Genomic DNA, 23,090 nt, shown 5'->3' on the forward strand with positions numbered 1-23,090 from the left:
ATAGCTTGTATTGTTTCCAAATTAACTGCAAAATTTTAATTAAAGAGATTAGGCCCGAAACTAATGCATATATATGAAAAAAAAAACCTCGATTTAATTTCTTAAAATGTTGATTAAAACCTCTGGCATCTAAATCAAAAACTCAAAAGTGCAAAAACCAATAAGAGAGCTTCATATTCTGTCGTCATCTGTTTCTAAGCAGAACTGCAGCGACCAGGTTTTGAAGAAGCCTGTAAAATTAAAATATCAGCATTTGAGTCAGTAAAAAACCAAAACAATGTGATAATCACAGCTGTTTATAAATATTTTATTTATGGTTTTTAATGTGTAATACATATTGTAAAAATCAGTGTTATAATCTTATTCTTTTATTAACAGATTAACGACATTTTCTGAACAATTAGTCATGTTGGAATGTAGCAGCAGAAGACTCGATCAAACCCTTGAGACAGATGTTTGTTTAAAACATGTTTGCTGATAAAAAGAAAAAAAAAAGGATGTTGGTTTTAAATGGCTCAGGCTGTGTCCGTGTCCATCCGCTGCACCGTCTCCTGCACAACCTCCAGCTTCAAAGGAATAACTTTCTCTGACAAAACCGCGGTGGTGCCTGGACGATATGTGTACTTGTGTTTCCTGGCAAACGGACACAGGTGTTAAATCACCAGAGAGGCTGATCATTCTTACAGGAGAACAGAATGAATCATATTTGCTGCTCACGTTGTCCCACCTGTTGTCTTTGTACTTGGACTCCTGGTAGGGTCTGATGTAGTCTACACCTCGTTTGGTGATAACGCAGATATCAATGTTGTGTCCTGATCCGAGGTCATTCATGATGCCTGCCTGGATGGCACCGCGCACCAGCTCCTTCGCCTCTTCCAGCTGAGAGAGTCGAAGTTAAAGAGGGCAAAGATGGACAGATGGATCATTTTATCAAGAAACTGACCTTTGACTGGTGATTTAGGGATATTTGCAGATGTACAGTGTTGTAGGGGTTAGATTGTGGCTAAGACCTACAACTCTGCACTGGCACGGTGTCTTAGTGGTTAGCACTGATGTCTCACAGCAAGATGGTCATGAGATCGCTTCCTGCCTTTCTGTGTGGAGTTTGCATGTTCTCTCCGTGTCTGTGTGGGTTTTCACTCAGGATGGATTCAATGCAGAGGACAAATTTCATTGTCTATGTTGTACAGTACAATACAAGGATCTTATCTATAGAAACTACCAGCTATAAGCAGAACTACAGCTTGTTTTTGATTTTATGTCATGGAAGTTGATACATCCGCCAAGAATGTAATGAAATCATTGGCGTTTATTTATTTGTCTCTCTGTCCGTTAGCAGGATTACGTCAAAACTACTGTACAAATTTTGACGAAATTTTCACCACAGATAGATATTAGGCCATGGAAGACTCCATTAAAGTTTGGAGGTGATCCGGTGTAGCAGACCGAATGGTCTGCCCCTAAAAATCAGTCCGCCTTTTGCATCTGTGCATGCGCCATTTCGGACCACAGCAGCACGTCTGAGATGGAGTCTCTTCACCCAAAGCAATCAAATGGATTAATGTGATTATTAACTATCAGATGATGAAGGTAAAACCTCTTAAATCATTCTAAAGTCAGTTTTAAGCAGAAAAGAGGTGAAATTCCATGATGCTCTGAAATGTCCGACGTGCCGTGAACGCATCAGCTAGCAGCTCGTTTAGCCGCAACTCTCTGATCACTTCTGCCACCTTTTATGATGAAATAATGCTGAATTTATGCGGAAATGATTGTTGTACAAAAGCTTCAGATATCTGTCGCTGAGATAGATGATGACTGGAGTGCAGTTTGAAGCAGAAACAAGCTGTTAATCCATGAACCACGTCATTAGCGGGACTGATTTTTAGGGGGACCGTTCGGTCAGCAACACTGGATCTGGATTCTGGATCAACATTTCACTTTATACAGGCTTTGAAGGATTACTGTTTACAGGATTACATGGAAAAAACATGCTAATGTATTCTCACCAAATTTGCACGACAGATAGATATTAGGGCATGGAAGAATCCATTGAATTTTGGAGGCAATCCGGGTCTGGATCCGGACTCTGGATCAAGATTCACTTTATATAGGCTTTGAAGGATTACTGTTTGCAGGATTATGTGGAAAAAAACTATTTATGTATTCTCACCAAATTTACACAACAGATAGATATTAGGGCATGGAACAATCCATTGAATTTTGGAGGCAATCCGGGTCTGGATCCGGAGTCTGGATCAAGATTCACTTTATATAGGCTTTGAAGGATTACGTCAAAGCGACTTAATGGATTTTCACCAAATTTTCACCAGACATTGGTGTTAGGACTTGGAAGACTTCATTCAAATTTGGAGGTGATCTGGATCCAAATCTGAATCAGGATTTCACTTTGTACACTTTTAAGGATTACGTCAAAACTACTTCACTGATACAACATCACAATATAAAACCAAGAGACTATTTTGTTTTAACTTGTGAATTAAATATCAGATTGATGATGTGGAATCCGGATCCAGGTAAAGTCTGGGTCACAATGTGAATCACGTATCTTTCATTTTGAGTCCTCGTCAACACTTGGTCGACCTCAGAAAACTCGGATTGCTTGTTATCTGTCCTCCTGTTGTGTGCTTCCCAAACAGGTGGTGTGAGGAGCAGAATCCTCTTTACTTTTAAAACAACATGCACAAACACAGACTCTCTCTGTGTCTAAAGGGCATTTTTAGTTGCAAACTTTTACAGTTTTTTAAAGAAGTCAATGGTTTTACAATATGCAAGTTTTACTGTTGAAATCAGGTTTAATTGTTTCACTGATACAAGTGGTGATTGAGAAGTTTTGGGCCTGGCCCAGATAAAGTAGGCCTTGGTTCTCCATCTTTTCCATTCTGACAAACCAACATTTCTCAAGAATGTGTGAAGTTTTCACTCATTGGGTGTAATGTTGAAAAATTTCTCTGAATGTAAAAGACGGAGAACCATACCCTACATTTTCTGGGTCAGGCTCAAAACCTCTCACGTCTTACAACAAACTTGTCATCTTCTTTTATCATTACTAATCAGGTCTGTAGAGGATAAGTGTGTAAAGGTCTACAGCTGTCCAGATAATGTACCTCCAGACCAGGTTTATATCCATCCTCTAGAATCCCAAGTGCAGCCAAATCACCAGATCCTGTATGAACACAAAGTTAAATCACCAGAAAGCACAGAATAACAGATAGAATGAAGTAAAAAACAAAACAAAACACAAGACATAAATAGCTGCATCACAAGGAAATGTGCTATAATTTCTGCATATATTTAAGAAAACCAAATGGGATGTATTTTCTCCATCATTTAAGATCATTTGGAGCTACATGACAGATACTCCTACTATTTTATACTTCTGTTATTCTCAGTGTACTGCAGTATTGTGGTACAACTGCCTGTCCACTTCTGTAAAATCTGGAAACACTTGTTAAAAATCTGTTCAAAAATTGTTGGTCAGCCTTTAGAGGGTCTGTATGAGTCCTCTTATCACAACAACACAATAAGGCTGGCAAAAAACATCATCTCTGACACTAACCATGTTCTGAGAAGTGAATATGTCCTTCTTCCATCTGGACACCAATACAGTGTTCCACGGTTTAATAAGGTCAGACAGAAACATTTTTTTTGTACATCGGTCGATACTTAAACTAAATAAGGAGCTTAATCCATAACAACATTATCAAGGCTGCAATGCAAGTAAATTTTTTGTTTTATGGATTGTTTGTTTGTGAAATATCTTTGTCTTATTTGTGTTGTTTATGTATTGTGTTGTAACGGAGAAACTGAATATGTAAGACAAATTTTGGATCTCTGATCTGACAATAAAGTATTATCTTATCTTATATAGATATATGTTGTATGATTATAGTTGTAGAACTCTGAAATTTACACAAACATTAAGTCAGTTTTGCTGTTGTCATGTCAGTATTTATTTCAAAGCCTTTTATTTTATCTATTTTTTTGGACCTTTTACTATTGTGTTGTTTTTATCTTGTCTTTATCATTTGTATACTTTTATACTTTATGGTTTGGTATAATTTATTTTATTGTTTTATTTATTCAAAATTTTATGGACTGAGAAAGCCTTTCTAAAACACATTTCATTGCAATTTTATTGTATGTTGTACTTTTAAATGCATATAATAATACAATGAAGCTCTAAAGTACAACTTAACCAGCTTTTGAATAGTTGCAGTTTGAAACCTACATACATCAACCTCTAAACATGTGTTCAAGCTACAACCAGTTACTTAATGGTTACCTTTTTAAATTTCAAAAATATCCGTGCACAGTCTCAAACGTTCCTTGAGGTATTTACAGTCTTTGTTGGAGCCACGGGTTCTAATGAGTGCTGATCTCTGTGTGCTTAATAAAAGTCTTGTTTTTTAATATATCACATACCCATAACAACGTATGGTTCCTTGTTGACACTCCCATATGGCCCCACTGTGTACATGTGGTTCCCAGTGCAGTCTACTCCTCCCAGTATGAGACTGGCTCCGATGTGCCCGTGATACCTGAGGAGCACAGGAATCAAGATATCTGAGAGCTTTCACAGCCACTCACAGCTTCTGCGTTTTTTAATTCAGCTCATGGTAAAGTTCTGTTTCCAGGTGTGGTACAAACCTGTACAACATATCCTGCAGTATGTTGACGGCCATGATGATGCGAGGGTTCCTCCCGCTGTTCAGAGAGAAGATGGCGAGGTTGGAGGAGAGGAGGTCCGTGGTCTTCTCTGTATCTGCTGCTGTACCTGCTCCACAACAACTAGACGTGGAAAATAAGGAATTAGAGATAGAGGTTGGATTAGCACCAACCTTCACTTTTTTAACTGAGATATACATATTTTTGGAGTTTTTCACAAATGTGATTAAAATGTTATGTTTCATACCATCAAAGGGGTTATTTAATACTGGAATAAGGTTATGGGGAGGACCGGAACCCTTCCCCTTCAGCACATCTATGAGCAGTCTGTGTATAGACGAGCACAGAAAATACTCTGTGATCCATCCCACATCCTCCATCAGGAGTACGAACTTTTACCATTTGGGAGACGATACAGAGTCCCCAAGTGCAAACTGAACAGATACAAGAACTCTTTTGTTTCAACCTCAATTAGACTCTTGAATGCTGCAGGGGTTGTCCGGGAGCAGCGTTAAGGGCTTTGTGCACAGAAATTTGTATGCATGTGTAGGTATATATATATATATATATATATGTGTATGTGTGTGTGTTTACCCGGATGTGTATGTGCATGTGTACAAGTAAGGTGTGTACTTTAACTTATTATCTGTTTTAATATGGTTTTTATCAGTTTTATTATACTGTTTTAATTGTAATTTATATTATGGGAAATGTGCAATATGCTGATGAGTTTTCTATAGGCATGCCAGCAGTGTACTGTTTTGTTGTTGTATTTATTGATTTTTGAGGCAGAAATGTTTGCAGAGCACTTGAAGTCCAAGACAAATTTCCCTTTGGGGACAATAAAATGTATCGTATTGTATAGCAAGGAACTGTTAAATAATAAAACTGTAAAATGCTCAATTTTCATGTAGTTTGTGCTTCACAAATGTGTAAAATTGCTTTTTTCTGCTTGATTAAAGTCAAATTTTGTAAATGTTTTCTTCCAAGGACAGACCAGTTACAGTCTTCAAACATTTAATGTGGTTTAAAACAGATATGATCTTATAATTAGTTTTAAATACTTTTAAAATTGTAATGGACTATCTTAAACACATTATAATCATAGAATTAAGTCCCTTCACCTGCTCTCTTGTTTTCGACACAGCATATGCAAGGTGGATCTGCATGCTGATTTAGCACAAGTTTTGCCCTTCCTCACACAACTCCACATTACACAGAGAAATGGCAGGGGTGAAGTTTGAACCAACAACCTTCTGCACTGAAACAAAGCGCACTAACCACTTGGCCAACATCGCTGTGAATATGTTGTTGTGTTAAATATAATAATATATATAAGTAAATATAATAATAAAACTGGCAGAAAGTGTTGAAAATGACAGTGGTTCTGCAATACCTCGGAGAAGGGGAAGATCAAAGGTCTGTCCCAATAAGAAACCAATGCTGCAGAGATCAGTGAGCAGTGAGGAGGAGTCAGATGCTTATGCATCTGATGGAAACATGAATTCACAGAAAAGGGATCGAGGTAGGCCCAGGAAGGGGGACAACACAGTGGGGTCAGCGCCAGATATGTCCCAAGGAATCTCAAAGAGAGGGAGGGGAAGGCCCGGAATGAGTAGAAAGAGGAGCAGAAATCAACAAATGGTGACAGATGGTTCACAAGTTATTAAGCAGATAAAGTTTGTTCAGTCTCTTATTTGCGTAAATGGCATAAACTCCTTTTACTTATTATACTAAACTGGTATGTAGAATTTATTGCAGAATTTTTCTGTAGTTGTAATTTAGTTTTCAGTTGTAGTAGGGAGGGGTGTTATTTCAAAAAATTTGGAAATCTATAAATGTTTGCATGGAATATGGAAATATACAGTACATGGAATAAACCATAACAGTATAATTTTTGGGTCATTTGGTTCCAAAAACCCATATGGACGGAACGTTTGAAAATTTCAAGTAACGTGTGTGTCGTATACAGTGTTGCCACAGTTACTTTGAAAAAGTAACTTAGCTACTTTACTGATTACTCAATTGTAAAAGTAACTTAGTTACTTTACTGATTACTCAATTGTAAAAGTAACTAAGTTAGATTACTAGTTACTTTTTTAGTTACTTTCCCCAGCTGCCGACAACAACCCTCTGCCACCTCAACATGACAATGATACCTGTTTTGCCAAAACTCACTTTATAGTCACCCTTTCTTGACTTCAATGAAAATAAATACTTGTTTTATAAAAAGTAAAATAAAGACGTCTTTCTTGACCTCATATTTAACTGTTGACAGCACTGTAACAGTAAAACTTGCAATTTCGAGCCTACATTGTTTATAAAGGTAACTATTAAATTCTAACATTTTTCTAACATTTAAATTCTCTCTAAACATTTTACTTGTCGAAATTATTATTATTTTAAGCAATATTAGTTGTAGTAAAAAACGGCTTCAAAATTGCACCTTTAATCTAGGGGTGTTGTGAGGGGCACATCCTTGCCCCACGCCCCCATTCCATCTGGATTCGCCCCTGCTTTGGCGTTTGAGCACAAAGAATGGATAACATTTATTTATGCAGAAAACATGACCAGATTTACAGGTAAGAAAGTTTTATTGCGTTTTCACATCATGTGGTCCTCAGAAAGAGAGTTTAGGTGCATTTGAGTGGAAAATAGTGTTAGTTGTTGACGCGTCACGGAGGATCAGCTGTTTTTAACGACCAGATACAGAGCAGCTCAGCTCAGAATTATAAATAAAGGAGGAAAAAAAGTATAAAAATGTCTTTGTAAAATTCAGTGCAGGTGTGCTGATCACTGCGCTTTAAGAGGTGAGGACGAGTCGAGCAGCTGCAAAAAACCGTGGATGAAAAGCTCACAGCTCGCTTAAAGTGGACAGTTCAGTCGAACCCCGACCTCCTGCCCACAGACCAAGTTTAATGCTGTTATCGACCCACAATGAAAAATAATAGTAACGCACAGTGACATGGAGAAGTAACTTTAATCTGATTACTGATTTGAAAAGATTAACGCATTAGATTACTCGTTACTAAAAAAAGTGGTCAGAATAGAGTAACGCGTTACTAAGTAACGCGTTACCGGCATCACTGGTCGTATATCTGCTTATAATTAGTTAATTGTGGCCATGTCATTCTTTACATGTGATGATTTTACTCAACTGATGTTCCTGAAATAAAAACGACATAGATTTTGTTTGTTACGATTGACCGTTAACATATGAACTGAAATTAGGTTTTTTGTCAATTACTCTTAAAAAACACCAGATAGGCTTACTGTTACTACAGAAGTTGAATATAAACTTGGGGTCAAGCAACATTTGGAGCCAAATTTCAAGTCTCTAGGTGCAGTGGTTCTCAAGATATGACATTTTCGTTGATATTTTTGGCGATTTTTGAACCCGATATCTTCACTGGCTCCGTCCATATGGGTTTTTGGAACCAAATGACCCAAAATTTATCCTGCTATGGTTTATTCCCTGTATATTTCCATATTCCATGCAATCATTTATAGATTTCCAAATTATTTGAAATAACATCCCCCCCCAAGTTGTAGTGTTTGTCCATTTTAGTGTAACGCACAAGTTGGGTCCCTCAATTTTTCAGGGAATGACTCTGAGGAAATAATAATAATAAACACCCCTGACATTGGGGTGAATGTGAGGCATTATTGTAAAGAGCTTAGAGCGTGTGATGCAGATGGAAAAGTGTTATATAAATGCAGTCTATTTACCATTTAACTGGTTTAAAAGTGTATTTTAAATCACTAAATATGACAAACTGATGATGTAATCTTTGTTTTTTTTAATGTTTTTCACACAAAAAATAATTTGACAACTGTGTGGATTCAAAGAATTCATTTATTTATTTATGGTATTATTCTATTTCCGTTATACACTAAACCATTAAGCAAATAATCATAAAAATGAAAGGCAGGTTCATTATAATCCTAATAATCCTAATCCTAATAGCTATTTGTCACTCATATTTGTTCCAGGTTAAGAGTTGGGTACACAAAAAGGATTTAGAAATGCATGTGTTTTCATGCACGTGACAGCTGCATGACGTGGCCAGAGGCTCTTGTTGGTGCAGCACCAGTGTAATTAGATTTTTTTTCATCTGTCACCTGACTATCATCCCAAATACTTACTATATATTTGGAGAAATGTAATGGATCTTGGCACACGCCTTATCTGCCACCACTTCACTGGACGTGGCTCTCGTGTCGGCGCCCAGAACCACCCCATCCTGCACAACACAGAAACAAACTCAACTCACACCAAAATCATCTGACAGCTTCATAACGAAAGCTGCTGTCAAACTGTGCAGCCATCCAGGGTGTGCATGAGGGCAGTAAGGATGTCTGGACACCAACAGCAAACAGGTGTGTGTGTGTGAGACTGGACTGTGTTATAAATCATTTCTGCATAAATAAAACACACAGACAGTCAGGGGTAATGTATTAATAAGTCACAGTACATGTGGCTCAGCAATCAAACTGTTGAAGTCCCAAGTTTCCATTATTATTATTTTTTTTTTATAATCCTTCCATTTTCAACATAGACTGCAGGGACTTTAGCACTTTGATGGACAGGTGAGGTATGACACGGCCTTAAACTCATCACAGTGTGGAAAAATTAGCCTTTATCACTCTTTTATTAAGTTTTCTTTATTATCATTTTAAATATGAAAATGAAGATTAAGCTCCAGCAGTGGGATGGACCTGAAACGATTTGCCGCCTTGTAGTCAGAATTTCCCATCTAGTCTCACATTTTTTTTTTTGTGCCTCAGTCACGAAAAGCGACTGCTTTTTATGACACTTTTTTTTTAAATTTTGCTATTTATAACCTTCTCCTTCTCCTAACCATAACTATAGTATATACATATTGGTATACTATATACATATATAGTATATGTATATAGTACATACTATAACCATGACCCTGCCAGACCCCCCCTTTTACCCCATATTTTGTGCCCCCGCCACAAAATGAATTTGTGCCCCCCGTTACGAAAAACACCCCATTTTTGAGCCATTTTAAATTAATGTACTTTTCGTAACCCAGTCCCACGAATTGCTGTGAGACTGTGTTACAGAGAAACAGCTCATTTCATAGAGACCCGTTTATTGTTGATGTTATTTTTTTGGATGCTTCAGTGTTTATAGGGTACATTTCTTAAAAACTATCACTTGCTAAGTCGGATGAAACAGTGTATAATATGACCCCTATAAACCTTAATTCCCTGTGTGACCGCAGGACCTTTGTGGCCGGGATGGCGGTGGGATCGCTCGCACTAAAGACCATTCCTCTACCAGGTCAGCCAAAGGGGAAATCCCCCTTAGCCAAGCTAGCGGAACATCTTTTCAATCAGGACCTGGGACCTTCATCCCGCTACACCTGTTTAACTGGATTTACTAAGAGCAGTTTAGGAGTGTCTTGCTCAAAGACACTCCAGCAGACTAGCAGCAGTTTGGGACCTTCTGTGTTGACCCCTGGTGTTAATTTCTGGGATGGATGTCGTTTTTCCTTTGAACAGTTCAAACGTCACACTCACCTTGAACACCACTCCTGCTATGGTGGTGCCTGTTTTCAGGGCTTTGGGGGTCTGTCCGTCCAGGTGACCCTCCAAGGCAGCATTCCTGCAAACAGAGAGACGGGGCTTCATCATGCCAATCAATAAATGACATATAGATACATAAGAATAATCAATAACATAATCTGAAGCCTTTTTGCTTGTAAACTGGGAGAAAAAAAAAAACAGGCAGGAAAAAAGTTACTTTCACTTTCGAACGCTGAGACAAACACACTTTGATTTGAAGTGTTTTTATTCTCAAGTGTCTCTGCAGTGAAATAAAATCGTTACCTTGCTGTGTTTTCGAAACTGAATCCAGCTGCGGGCGTCCGGAGTTGATTTGACAGCGACATCCCGGAGGTGAGCGGCTCGTCGGCGGCCGTCGGAGCGCCGGAGGTCGCTGTTCACAGCGTCGATCTGCTTTCGATTTTAACCTGAAAAATGGAGACGCACTCACAAGTCCAAGGAGTCAGTACCGGGGTGAGTAAATCCGTATCAGATCCCTGTCGCTTTATTCCGTGAATCATGTGCCATTAACGCTCGTTTCAGCGTTAAATTAAATGATCGATAATCGCTCATTCGTGGATGAATAGATGCTGAAGTATGTTTAGTTCTTTTGAAAGTGTTAATGTTTCATTATCAGGAAATGCTGCAGCGCATGGTTTTATTTACATGTTTCGCAGAATAATCATAAAATAAAAGGATACCGCATATTCATTTTCCTTCAAAACTGTTGATTTGGATTTAGAACTCCAAATCCCAGAATCCACAGCGACAGAAGGAATGAATGAATGGACCACCCTGCTCATAATGCCGCGACTTCTCTGCTATTTTGGCATTGTGGGATAGCTCGCGCCCACAGATTGAATTCGCCGGACTACTTTCGCCACACTCTCACGAGCGCCACTAGCTTAGTTTATGACAACCTAAAAATAGACGCTCTCGTTATGGCCGAACAACTGTCCAGTTTCTTGGTATTCTGTGTTAGTACGCGCCCGCGGCCGACTTGCTTGTTGAATTCCTGCGCAAAAAGTAGTTCCCGGATAATTGTGATATATTCCTGTGAGATAATGAGTATATCTCATCTAAATTAATTCTAAAATTTACCAGTAATAAAATTATAAAGATAGCTGAAGTTTTAAGAGTGGCCGTAATAAATATTTAAGAAACTTAAAGTTTATGAGCAACTTCACCTGTTATTGCTCAAGCACACTGTAAACATTGACACGATGGAGTTTGATGCAGAAGAGTTCAGAAAGATACGATTGGAATGGTTTGATTACCATTTACAGCCACTTTTAGCTTGTCATAAGCTAAGCTAGTGGCGCTCGTGAGAGTGTGTGAATGGACAGGTAAACCCAGTCTCACGGCATGTCATGATTCAGCTGCACAAAATATACATTAATCTATTGATTCGTCATATTGTCACAAAAAGTGCAAAATTTTCATCATGGGAGCACGAATTCATTCTAATTCATTCCATGAAGGGTGCACGTACTTAAAAGTGCAGCGGGGGGCTCGGGGGTGGTTAAGGTTAGGGTTAGGGTTAGGGGTAGGAGTAGGGTTAGTAATAGTAAGGTAAATAAAAACCCCGTCACGAAAATCTGAATCATGTCGTGATGGGAGCACAAAAAAAACCCATCACCATCTTGGGCAAAATATACAGAGTATTAAAAGTGCCACAATAAAAAATAAAGTCCTTCAATAACTATGATTTTTTTTAAGGTCCACTATGGAAATTAGTCTATTATATTCTTGTTTTCCTTGTTTATGACAAATGTTTACTGTGCAGATATTTATTTTCCTTTTAATTTTGTTATAATCCTTATTGTGTATTTCTGTGATATATCTATACTGTGATATGACGTTATAACACTAAATAAATCAGCTCCGTTCTGCTGTCAGAGTTGTTTAAATAGTGTGTGTGTTCTGTGCCCAGACCACCATCCTGGCTGCCACGTTTGATGGAGGGGTCATCATCTGTTCAGACTCCAGAGCCTCCATTGGAGGGTGAGGATGCTGCGTCCCGCCTTAGACACACAAACACAACAGAAACCCTGTTTCACAGCATATTAATGCCTAAATTAAAATTGTTATACCAGAACAAATCGAAGCTTATTTAATGCAATGTTTAAGTGCTATGCATTGCACTTAAAAAAAAATTCTAAAAGCGTGCAAGTTCTGTAAGGTTTCATGGATGGATTTTAATAGTGATGATGATGTCATAATCAAGAATGTTGTTGTTTGTCACAATGAAAATGAATAGTTATAAAAAGGAAAAATGTTTAAACTAAATTCAGATCAATATCTATATTCAAATTGTTTATTAACCTGATAACTATCATAAGTTTTTTTAAAAAAATCATATCCTTTATTTTTTTGAGTTATCTTGAAAACAATCACAAAGCAGGGTGCTCCCATGACCTTTGACCCTGCAGGAGACATTGTGTCTCTTTCATCCTGTGTGAGGTTTGCATTATTTTTAATGGCCATAAAGTACAAGGAGGAAAATGCAAATATAGGTGTATGTACCACAATTTTCATACTATAAGCTGCTACTTTTTTCACACGCTATGAACACTGCGGCTTAAACAATGATGCAGCTAATTTATGGATTTTTACAGGCTTTCTCATAAGTCAAAATACATTAATTGATACTGTCCATTAATCGGCTGAAAGCTGTGGTCCTCATGTGGTGTAAATTCACACACACACAATAAATATAAAGTCTTGTTAGTTTTAGTGGATTCATCAACACACCCCGAAGAAAACGACATCTGAAAATACTTTAATTCCAGTCCCTCTGGCACTTTGCCCTACAGTTGTGCCATCGTCAGATCAGTCAGCAGTGCTCCCCCCAGGTCTCATCTTTGCACCAGCAGCGCCACAAGCTGGAAAAGTCACAGCGCCTCGTCTCATTAATCACAGACACCAGGCGATCCTGGCTGCATGCGATGACATTACCTCATGACTCACAAAGAAAAAAAAAAGTTAAAATTACTCAGTTCTCCGTGTGGAGCAGATATGCCATGCAACACTGTGCGCGCGCTGGATGACATGCTTACGGTTTAAAAAGCATTTATGGTACGTATTTAATTAAAAGTTAAAAAGTCTTTCTGTCTGACATTTTTCTGTGTAAATATGTCATAACATGGAGACCCGCAGCTTATAGACAAGTACGGCCTATTTATGTACAATTTCTTTTTTCTTTTTAAAGTTGGTGGGTGCGGCTTATATTCAGGTGCTCTCTATAGACCGGAAATTACGGTACTTGGATGTATGTAAGTCTGTGCAAAAAAATATAGGCACCCCAGAGTTTTATATAAAAATAGCGACAAATTCCTGTTTCAACAAAAATGAATTGTTTCTTTGTTTTTTGGTCCCCCCCGTACACAAGGAACAAATAAGTTATCATACAAAAATACTTACAGATAATCACACAATTATGAAATAGTGGTAAACTCACTTAAATGCAACCTTATGTTATTGAAATTTGCAAGTTATTAATGAAAAGAAATTTTGTGGTTTTATTGTGTAAAAATATATTTTTAAAGGTGAAGGGTGAGTGATCACATATTTTATATGTATTTATGTAAATATTCAGCAACTTGTTATTTTTAAAAGTTTGATGATTGTGACACAATGGACTCATTGGTAAATGAGGGGAAAAACTGAGAGACTTTTATAAGATAAAATTCAGACATGTCAGTCAGTGTAAACAGATGCTTGGGATCACATTATGGAATCAGTGTTGTTAATCTCTGATTTCTCTCTTTTCAGAGACTACGTCTCATCTAAGACCATCAATAAGGTGATCCAGGTTCATGACCGGATCTTCTGCTGCATGGCCGGTTCACTGGCAGACGCTCAGGCCGTCATCAAGGCTGCAAAGTTCCACCTGAACTTCCACAGGTTCTAGATGCCTTCGTACATATACACCGGTTCATATTTCACAGACACATCCACGTGATGTGTGTGTTTGCGTGTTGACATAGTCCTCACTCTCTTATTGCAGGCCGAAAGGTTCTATTGTGACACACTTATTAATATTCCTGAAGTCATTCTTCACCCTTTAAAAGTATCAGCTGAATCAAAACTAGCTGACTTTGTCAGCAATCAGGTTGCGTGATGCGCTTATTCCAAGTCACATCAACATATTAGAGTTTGACTGACTGCCAGATTTGGTAAATAATTTGTGTTGATGATTAGAGTAAATTTTTTGGTTTAAATTTATGAGAAAATTAAGCTTGTGCCTAATGACGTTTTTAAAATAATTTGTATTATTGGCTTGTATTTTTTGATGTCAACAAGCAATGCAGCACAAAATTTTTTTTATTTGTTTCTATGTTTGTTTGTTTGTTTTTGGTAAAAAAAAAAAAGAAAGAAGAAAAAAGCTTGAAACCTCGTAATTGATTAATTGATTTAATTACAGTAAAAACAGAAATCACATTCAAACAAAATGTGATTTCTGTTTTTACTGTAATTAAATAAATTAATCAGTTACGAGGTTTCAAGCTTTTTTCTTCTTTTTACCTCCGTCAAGGAGGTTATGTTTTCGGTCAGTTTGTTTGTTTGTTTGTCTATCTGTTTGTCAGCAGGGTAACTCAAAAAGGTTTGAACGGATTTTGATGAAATTTTGTGAAGTGGTTGGAAATGACAAGAGGAACAAGTGATTAAATTTTAGTGGTGATCCGGATCACGATCCGGATCCAGGAATTTTTTAAAGGATTCTTCACCATTGCGGGATAGGGGGAATTTTGACATTCTAGTTTCTAACTTCACAAAAACAAGGCAGAACGGCTTGAAAAAAATTACGATGTAACGTAGTCAAATGTTCTATCAAACAACAAAGTTTGGTGATGATTGGATCCGGATTCCGGATCTGGTGATCCAGAATATGCAAAAATATAGGGAAAATAGAAAATGTGTCAGTGTGAGGTGACAAATGAAGCTAGAGATGCACAACTAACACCAAATTGTAGCTGAATTTGTACTGATTCAGTAAGGTGTCATCAGATTTGATGTAGCTTCAAATGTTATGGAGCGAGATCCAGAAGAAAACTGCCATTACCGAAAAATCATTTTTATACAATAACGTTTGAACTAATAAAGACATAAAAGTGATTCCAAGTTCTAGTGGTATGTTTTCATGGTCAAGGATGTCAAATATAAAGGAAAGAAAAGTGTATGTATCATAGTTTTGGTTGTAACACTGAATTGTTGAATAGATCATTGTGCCAAGGAGGGAATCTCTTTAGGGTCAGTGACCCTATGGCCTTGTGTAGCACATGCAACACTTAAAAAATAGTTCTATTTCAGAATTTACTGTTATTTATTTAGAGAAGTGTTTCATAAATGTTAAAAAAATTCATATATTTGCAGTTTAGTTGAATAATAAATTGAATTTTGTCTCTTATTTTTGTCTATAAGCACATGCAATATCAATATCAGTGCTCAGATGACAGTAGCTTCTGGTTAAAGGTGCAAGTTGCAATAAACTGTGATGCCAAGCGCTAACGATACATGCTGTCCAGTCACAGCAGATGACATTGTTAGACTTTTTTAGGTTCAATGATTCCACGGCGTGTAGATGTTATGGCGTCAGTGACCCCATGGCCTTGGCGGAGGTTTGCTCTCTCTGTGTGCTTCTAGTTTTTATTTGTTTCTATGTTTGTTTGTTTTTGGTAAAAAAAAAAAAAGAAAAAAGAAGAAGAAGAAAAAAGCTTGAAACCTCATAATTGATTAATTTATTTAATTACACTAAAAACAGAAATCACATTTTGTTTGAATCAGAATAGAAATTTTTTAACATTTTGAAGTTATAATTTTGAGTTGACCCACTGATGTCGGGGACAAAAACAAGAACATAAAATATTACATTATCACATAACAACTAGGGTTACAGTAGGTGAAAATATTTAATAGTAATTGCAACGACTCAACACTGTAATAACTGCGCTGCCACTAAGGAGTTATTACACACAAAAATACAGCCAGGCAGTACACAATCGTCAAAGTGTATTATACTTTCTATTACTTTTAGAGTCTGAATCAGTTTTTCTTTCTTGACAAACGTCTGCAGTATCCAGATGGAGTCTCCACCGCTGGTGATGGCAGCTGCATCCGTGCTGAAAGAACTGTGTTACAAAAACAAAGATGATCTGCAGGCCGGCTTCATGACAGCAGGCTGGGACAAGAAAAAAGGACCACAGGTAGGAAGCAGGCGTGACCTTCAAATTCTGAGTGACACGGCCATGATGACCAGCAGTAACACTGTTGCAGAATTGCTGCAGTTATATTCTCCATCTGTTGCAGGTGTACGTGGTATCTCTAGGAGGCATGTTAATCAGTCAACCCGTTACCATCGGCGGATCAGGCAGCACTTACATCTATGGTTATGTTGACGCCAAATACAAACCCAACATGACCAGAGAGGAATGCCTGCAATTTGCAACAAATGGTACACACACCTTGATGTGTTTTGATTTATTTTGCGCCCAAACTCAAGTAACCCAATCAGAAGACCCAGTTTGTTCGGACGATATGAAAGATATCAACCATTTAGTGAAACGTCAACCATGAATTTCATCAACTAGTCAACTAGTTGATGTATTACCACCAACTCAGTGCAGTAGGCATCAGTCAACTTGTCATGGTAAAAAAAGGAGAAGGATCTGGTTACAAGTCCCAGGAAACCCATAAATGGTTGAAAAGGCGGAATACTTGGGGTCAACTGTCCAAAGTATTGGAGACTTTAGTCAAGACCCTGCATAACTGAGTCAGAATGAATGAAGCCTGAACACGCCCCCATCTCAGAGTTACTAAACCAGCTAAAGCTCAAAGGCTAACCTTGGTTAGGGTATTTTATCAATGCATATTTTTGCCAACTAGGAGGCACTTTTCATGATGTGAGGCTTAGATGCCGTAATAAATATACAATCAACATATTATTGCCTAAGTAACCACGGCATAAATGTGGGACTAATGTCGCCAAACTATTATACATGCTAACTGTGCTAGCATTGCTAACACAAACAAACTAAATAACACAAAAATTTGATTCAACAATGATACTGGAGCACAGACTTCTTAGACTGGCTGTTAGTCTAGTTAAACACACAACAAGCCATAGTATTACAGATATCTGTAATAAAATGCTCAGAAAGAGTTAGCAGCCACTGCTAGTGAGGCTGTGCACTTGGCTCAGTGCAGGGGCGGATCTAGAGATAAATTCATGGGGTGGCAAGCAGGGACAGGCACTATTATGTGGGGTGGCAATGTAATGTTTATGTATTATGCTATTATAGGTCAGGAATCTGGATTATAGCGTCACAAGTCCAAGTTTCATATAGCCTAGAGTAGCGGCACGCAAGCTTTTTGCGCCACGGACCAATTCTCATCTAACGTTAAAACAACATTTTTGCAGACCAATATAGAAAAAAACTATAAACAATGTGTGTAAAAAATGTGTGAGTGGAATGGTAATTTCAAGCACTCCAATGGGCGTCATAGATCTGTAAATTGTGTTTTCATGATCACTAAACAAACATTGCTGTAGTAGTGCAGCAGATAACCAAAACAATTGTTCAGTTTGTGATAAAAGCATGAAATGTGGCACACATATTCTAAATTAACTAATGTTTATTTTCAGATATGGAGACATCCTGGAGGTGACCTCTAATGAGCTACAGGGGTCAGTAAAGAATTACACAGGGGTCAAAATATAAAAATTCTCCAATCATGTTGAAAACTATACCACACTATTTGTGTGATCATAAGGATTCCAAAAATGTATAGTTTGGGCTATCCATGACTGAATGTTCTGGAGTTTTGGGGTAAAAACAGCAAAAATGGTGACAAAGGTCAGTTTCAGTTTGTACAAGGGTAAAAAGCTAAAGTTACTTCAGTTTTGGTAAAAAGTGATGCAAATTATTGGTTGAGTGAATAGGATTAATGTCGAATGCTTGTCTCCAAAGTAAAGGTCATACAAGGTTGACGTCCATTGGATTCTATGACATGTGACATATGTTACCTCGTAACATGATAACTTAGCGTGACAGATGGTGCAAACTACTCCTTTTTAAAATACTATTAACTAAACCAAGAATTTGCATAATTTTTTTACCAAAATTGAAAGTTTAACTTTTGACCCCTGTACAAACTGAAACTGACCTTTGTCACCATATTTGCTGTTTTTACCCCATAACTCCAGAACATTCAGTCATTGATAGTCCAAACTATACCTTTTTGGAAGCTGTGTAATCAGATAAATAATGTGGTATACTTTTCAATACGATTGGAGCATTGTTAAAGTTTGACCCCTGTGTAATTCTTTATTGACCCCTGTAGCTCAATAGAGGTCAGCTCCAGGATGCCTCCATATCTGAAAATAAATATTAGTTCATTTAGAATATTTGTGCCAAATTTCATGCTTTTATCACAAACTGAATGACTGTTATGGAAATTTTAGGGCAATTCTACGGTAACGGAATTACCATCTGACCTAATCTGTAGTCGTTAGATGCAGTATGTCCAGATTTTGCTGCTGTTGTAATTCCGTCACCACAGAACTGTCCTTTAGCTAAGCTGCACCACTATAGTAGAAAACAACAGATTTAATCAAATGACAGCAGAGAAGCTGTATGAGTCTTACCTGAGCTGAAGACTCACAGAAACACACCTCAAAGGTGTGTGTATCAGCGCTTGTCCTCTGCTCATCCTTCTGTACTCTGTCCATCCCTCTGTCCTCTGGCTTCTGTCCATCCTTCTGTCCTCTGCTCATCCCTCTGTCCTCTGTCTTCTGTCCATCCCTCTGTCTTCTGTCCATCCCTCTGTCCTCTGTCCATCCTTCTGTCCTCTCCTCACACCCTCTTCTCTTGTTTCCAGTGTTCCTCTAAATCCACAACAGTGTTTTCTCCCCTCAGCAATAAAAAAGTGCTCCACTGTCGCGTTATGAAATGTGAAACCTAAAAAGCGTACATTGCCGCACGCGTGCACGGACTTTTGTTAACATAACACGACTTTAAGGTTGGACAAAACATCCCTAATATCTATGAGAGACACGGGTAAAGCTGAAGTCTAACTACAAAGAAAGTTTTGCCGGCTGATGTGACCAGTGTTGACGTCCGTCCTTGTTTTCAGTTCACCTGAAACGACGAGGGAAACAAGAGGTTCCGCCCTAATAAAATACCACTGAAAACTTATTCCTCATTGTTTATTAATTTATACTTGGTGAATGTATCAATTTTATATTTCTTTCTCCGCAAAGTTTTCCTGGCAAACGTGTGTGCTTCTGCGTGTCGTTGTGTCTTTTAGGGAAAGTTCAGCGTCACAAGGGGGGGGGGGGGGGGGGGGGGGGGGGGTGTTTTGAGAGCACAGTTTTCGCCGGTTAAAGTCATTCGCGACTCGAGGTCCTTTTTTTTGAAAAAAATGTCACCCACTTCTGATTGGGGTGGCAACTGGGGTGGCAAGAGCTATTTTTAGGGTGGCAGTTGCCACCCCATGCCACCCCAGTAGATCCACCCCTGGCTCAGTGATACACACTACCCATCACTCAAAGTGAGCATGACCCGAGTTAATTTTATTATTTTATGGCTTAAAATATGTCAAGGAGACAAGTTATTGACAGCTACATCGTTTTGTTCTGACAGACTACAGAACAATCTGCTTCACTTTCACACCATCAGAGAACATTGATCTATGTTTTGATTATGGTTATGGGTACGATTAATGTTTTTCCTGCCTCATACAGTGACACAGTAGGGGTACCCAATGCATCACAGACTGACATTTGATCAAAATGAGCCATTTGCGTCAAAATGTGAGGATGTGCGTGCGAGATTGGTTTGTTTTTGTTTTGTTTTTTGTAACAGGCTATAAACATGTTCATGTCTGTTGTAAAGTTGAGCATTTTAACATGAGCTTCTATGAGATTTAACTTCATTTTTGGAGCCGCCCTCCAGCAACCATTTAAAGAATAGCAAGAATTGTCTCTGCCAGGTTTGCTTGATTTCATACAGCTGGAGGTTGGGGCTTGTACATAACAAGTCCAGAAAAATAAATTAAAAAAAAGTTAGTAGTTTTGAAACCCTGAACATCAACAAGTACAAAGTAAAATGTAATTGGATAATCACATTTATTTCTTGGTATGAAGGCAGGATAGGAAAATATTTGGGTTTTGTTTGGGTTAAATGTGTGATTGTAAAAAAAGAGTTTTATACAAAGTGCTGCCATGTTTAAAAAATATTTGTTACAATGCGATTCAGAGGCTAAAGATTAGAAATTTGAATATTCTATCACATCAAATATATGATTTACACTTTTGTGCCTACAGTAGCTATTTTAATGATTATATTTGCATCTATTAAGCCACCCTTTAACCCATATATTACTAACATTATATTTAAAAAAACAACTGCAGTATACACACACACACACACACGCTTCATGTTGTGGTGTTTTAGACTCTGCATCATGCATTCAAACCATATAATGCACGGCTTTGAGTTGTTTAATCCATTTATTTATATATATATATATATATATATATATATATATATATATATATATATAAATTCTATAAACAGCAAGTTTTAAACATTTACAAAGTTGTAAAAATCTCCATATTTTTCCTTTAGTGACGCTTTTTGCTGCTATAACACTTTTATTTTTGTCGTCTGTAAAATTGATGATTAGTCTACAGTAATAAAAATTGAGTAATTCACATTTTGATATATTTTTGATATATTTTGATATAACAGTTGAAGAGAAGTGCATCACATGACTGAAACCATATTTTTAAAGCACAGCTCCTCTGAACTGTGGACCAGGTCATTCGGGCCTCTGTGTGTTGTAGGTCTGAGTTAGTGTTGAAGGGATCGTCACCTCTGTGTCTCCTCTCTGTGGGGCCAAACATAACCTCTGGGCTCTCAGCTGTAGATCCATGTTCTTGCACGACTTCCTGTTGACCTATATTCTTTTCTTTTCTTTCATCCAGCTCTCGCCCTCGCCATGGGCAGAGACAATGTCAGCGGGGGCGTGGCTCACCTGGTGCTGATCACAAAAGCGGGGGTGGAGCATGTGGTTGTCCCTGGAGACAAGTTGCCCAAGTTCCATGACGAGTGAACAACCAATGGTTGTTGAAGTTTTTTATGGACTTTTTTCTTCTTTTTTTTTTAGCCCAGGAGCCACAATTTGATTTTGATTTTGAAATTCCTTTGTGCTACAAAACACAACTGATGTAAATGTTTTGTGTTTTTTGTTGACGCTGCATTCACGTGAACTATATTTTCATAACGTTTATCATTATCACTACATTTGTCATTCCTGATCATGACCAAAATCCTTCCTCATGTCAGTACTAAATAAGTTATCTGTTAATTAGGGGTCAGTTTTTTTGTCCGTAAATGTGTGCGAGTCCTCAAAATGAATTCTGATTGTTTTAAACCACACAGTATTTCACACTGGACTGAAATGGCCCTAAAGCGATTTTAAAATTAGCCTATCCTAAACAAGTTTTAAAGATTAACAGATTTAACGTGGACTTGCTTTGAAAAGTTTGAAAAGAGATACTCGCTTTTGATGGGACTTTATGTCCTACAGTTCTACAACAGTGGTAAAATGTTTTTAATTTCATTTGACTCTGCTGCATTAAAAACGTGCTAAAACCAACTGAGCGTCTTTGAATATTTGACTTTTGATTGAACAAGTTCACAGAGTAATTTGAAGTTGTGTCTTTAGCTCTGTCATAATTTCTGTTAATATGGACTTTACTTACAACTTTTAACTGGTTACTTCTATATCTTAACCCAATTATACCTGACCTACGACATGTACAGTTATGCTCAAAGGTTTACATACACTGGCAGAATTTTTGTTTTTTGGCCATTTGCTAAAAAATGGCCAAAAAACAAAAATTCTGCCAGCGTATGTAAACTTATTGTCCTTACTTTATTGTCAAACAACAGTGTTTACTCTTTTTAAATCAGAATGGCAACAGAAACTACCCAAATGACCCTGATCAAAAGTTTACATACCACTGTTCTTAATACCATGTGTTGCTCCCTTTAACATCAGTGACAGCTTGGAGTCTTTTGTGGTCGTTGTGGACGAGGCTGTCTGATGGTGAAGCTGCCACTGAATATGTTTCAGACTTTATTTACATCAGTTATGAAGAAATACAAACAGTATGACACTCTATGGTAAATCTGCATGCAGTAGACAGTTCTCAAAAACTGAGCGACTGAGTGTGCAAGAAGAAGAGTGAGGAAAGACACCAAGACACCCAGAAGAAGTTACAGGCTTCTGTGGCTGTGACTGGAGAAATTGTGCATAGTGCATGTTTGTATCACCAGTTATACAGCTTCATGATGAACTAGTATAGAAGAGGATTTTCTTAAAAAGAAGAGCTGAAAGTTTAGCTACAAATTACTGAAAGGTACTTCTGAGATGCAAGCCTGGATTTGATCTGTTTTGGTGAAAGAAAATCCTTCTCCCCTCAACTCCACTATGAAGCTAAGAGTGGTGATGCAAAATGCAAGTTATGTTGTCACTTTTTTTTTTTTTAAAGAAAATTGTTCAAAATATTTTTGGGTGACCTCCTTGAAAGTTGAAAGAATGATTTCAAAAATTACAGTCCATTAAACCTTTGTAAGGCAGCACAGGGACTTAGTGGTTAGCACTGTTGCTTCAGCAGGAAGGTCATGGGATCGATTCCCACCTGTGGCCTTTCTGTGTGGAGTCTCCATGTTCTCCCCGTGTTTGTGTGGGTTCTCTCCAGGTGATCCGGCTTCCTCCCACTTCCATTAAAATTGTCCATATGTGCATGTGGGTGT

The 23,090-nt window shown here is 37.8% G+C and overlaps 3 protein-coding genes across 3 annotated transcripts in view; 1 reads left to right on the forward strand and 2 right to left on the reverse strand.

Annotated features, from left to right (window-relative positions):
- The window catches only part of psmb8a (proteasome 20S subunit beta 8A), a 32,332-nt gene extending 11,503 nt beyond the window's left edge, over nucleotides 1-20,829 (reverse strand). Inside the window, exon 1 of the mRNA XM_034160228.1 lies at nucleotides 20,811-20,829. The gene's annotated coding sequence lies outside the window, so the exon portion shown is untranslated. The remainder of the gene's footprint in view (nucleotides 1-20,810) is intronic.
- On the reverse strand, nucleotides 292-10,691 carry psmb13a (proteasome 20S subunit beta 13a). Its single transcript, XM_034160227.1, has 8 exons — nucleotides 10,549-10,691; nucleotides 10,240-10,324; nucleotides 8,833-8,930; nucleotides 4,669-4,809; nucleotides 4,444-4,559; nucleotides 3,126-3,184; nucleotides 728-879; nucleotides 292-633 (listed from the first exon to the last, which is right to left on the reverse strand). The coding sequence occupies exons 1-8, from the start codon at nucleotides 10,608-10,610 to the stop codon at nucleotides 516-518; spliced, it is 831 nt and encodes a 276-aa protein (XP_034016118.1). The 5' UTR covers nucleotides 10,611-10,691; the 3' UTR covers nucleotides 292-515.
- psmb12 (proteasome 20S subunit beta 12) lies at nucleotides 10,600-21,927 on the forward strand. Its single transcript, XM_034160229.1, has 6 exons — nucleotides 10,600-10,737; nucleotides 12,197-12,267; nucleotides 14,038-14,169; nucleotides 16,340-16,469; nucleotides 16,573-16,717; nucleotides 21,254-21,927. The coding sequence occupies exons 1-6, from the start codon at nucleotides 10,699-10,701 to the stop codon at nucleotides 21,379-21,381; spliced, it is 645 nt and encodes a 214-aa protein (XP_034016120.1). The 5' UTR covers nucleotides 10,600-10,698; the 3' UTR covers nucleotides 21,382-21,927.
- The last annotated feature ends 1,163 nt before the right edge of the window (nucleotides 21,928-23,090 follow it).

Source organism: Thalassophryne amazonica, chromosome 20, assembly GCF_902500255.1.
Source record: "Thalassophryne amazonica chromosome 20, fThaAma1.1, whole genome shotgun sequence".
In the NCBI taxonomy this organism is placed as follows: Eukaryota; Metazoa; Chordata; class Actinopteri; order Batrachoidiformes; family Batrachoididae; genus Thalassophryne; species Thalassophryne amazonica.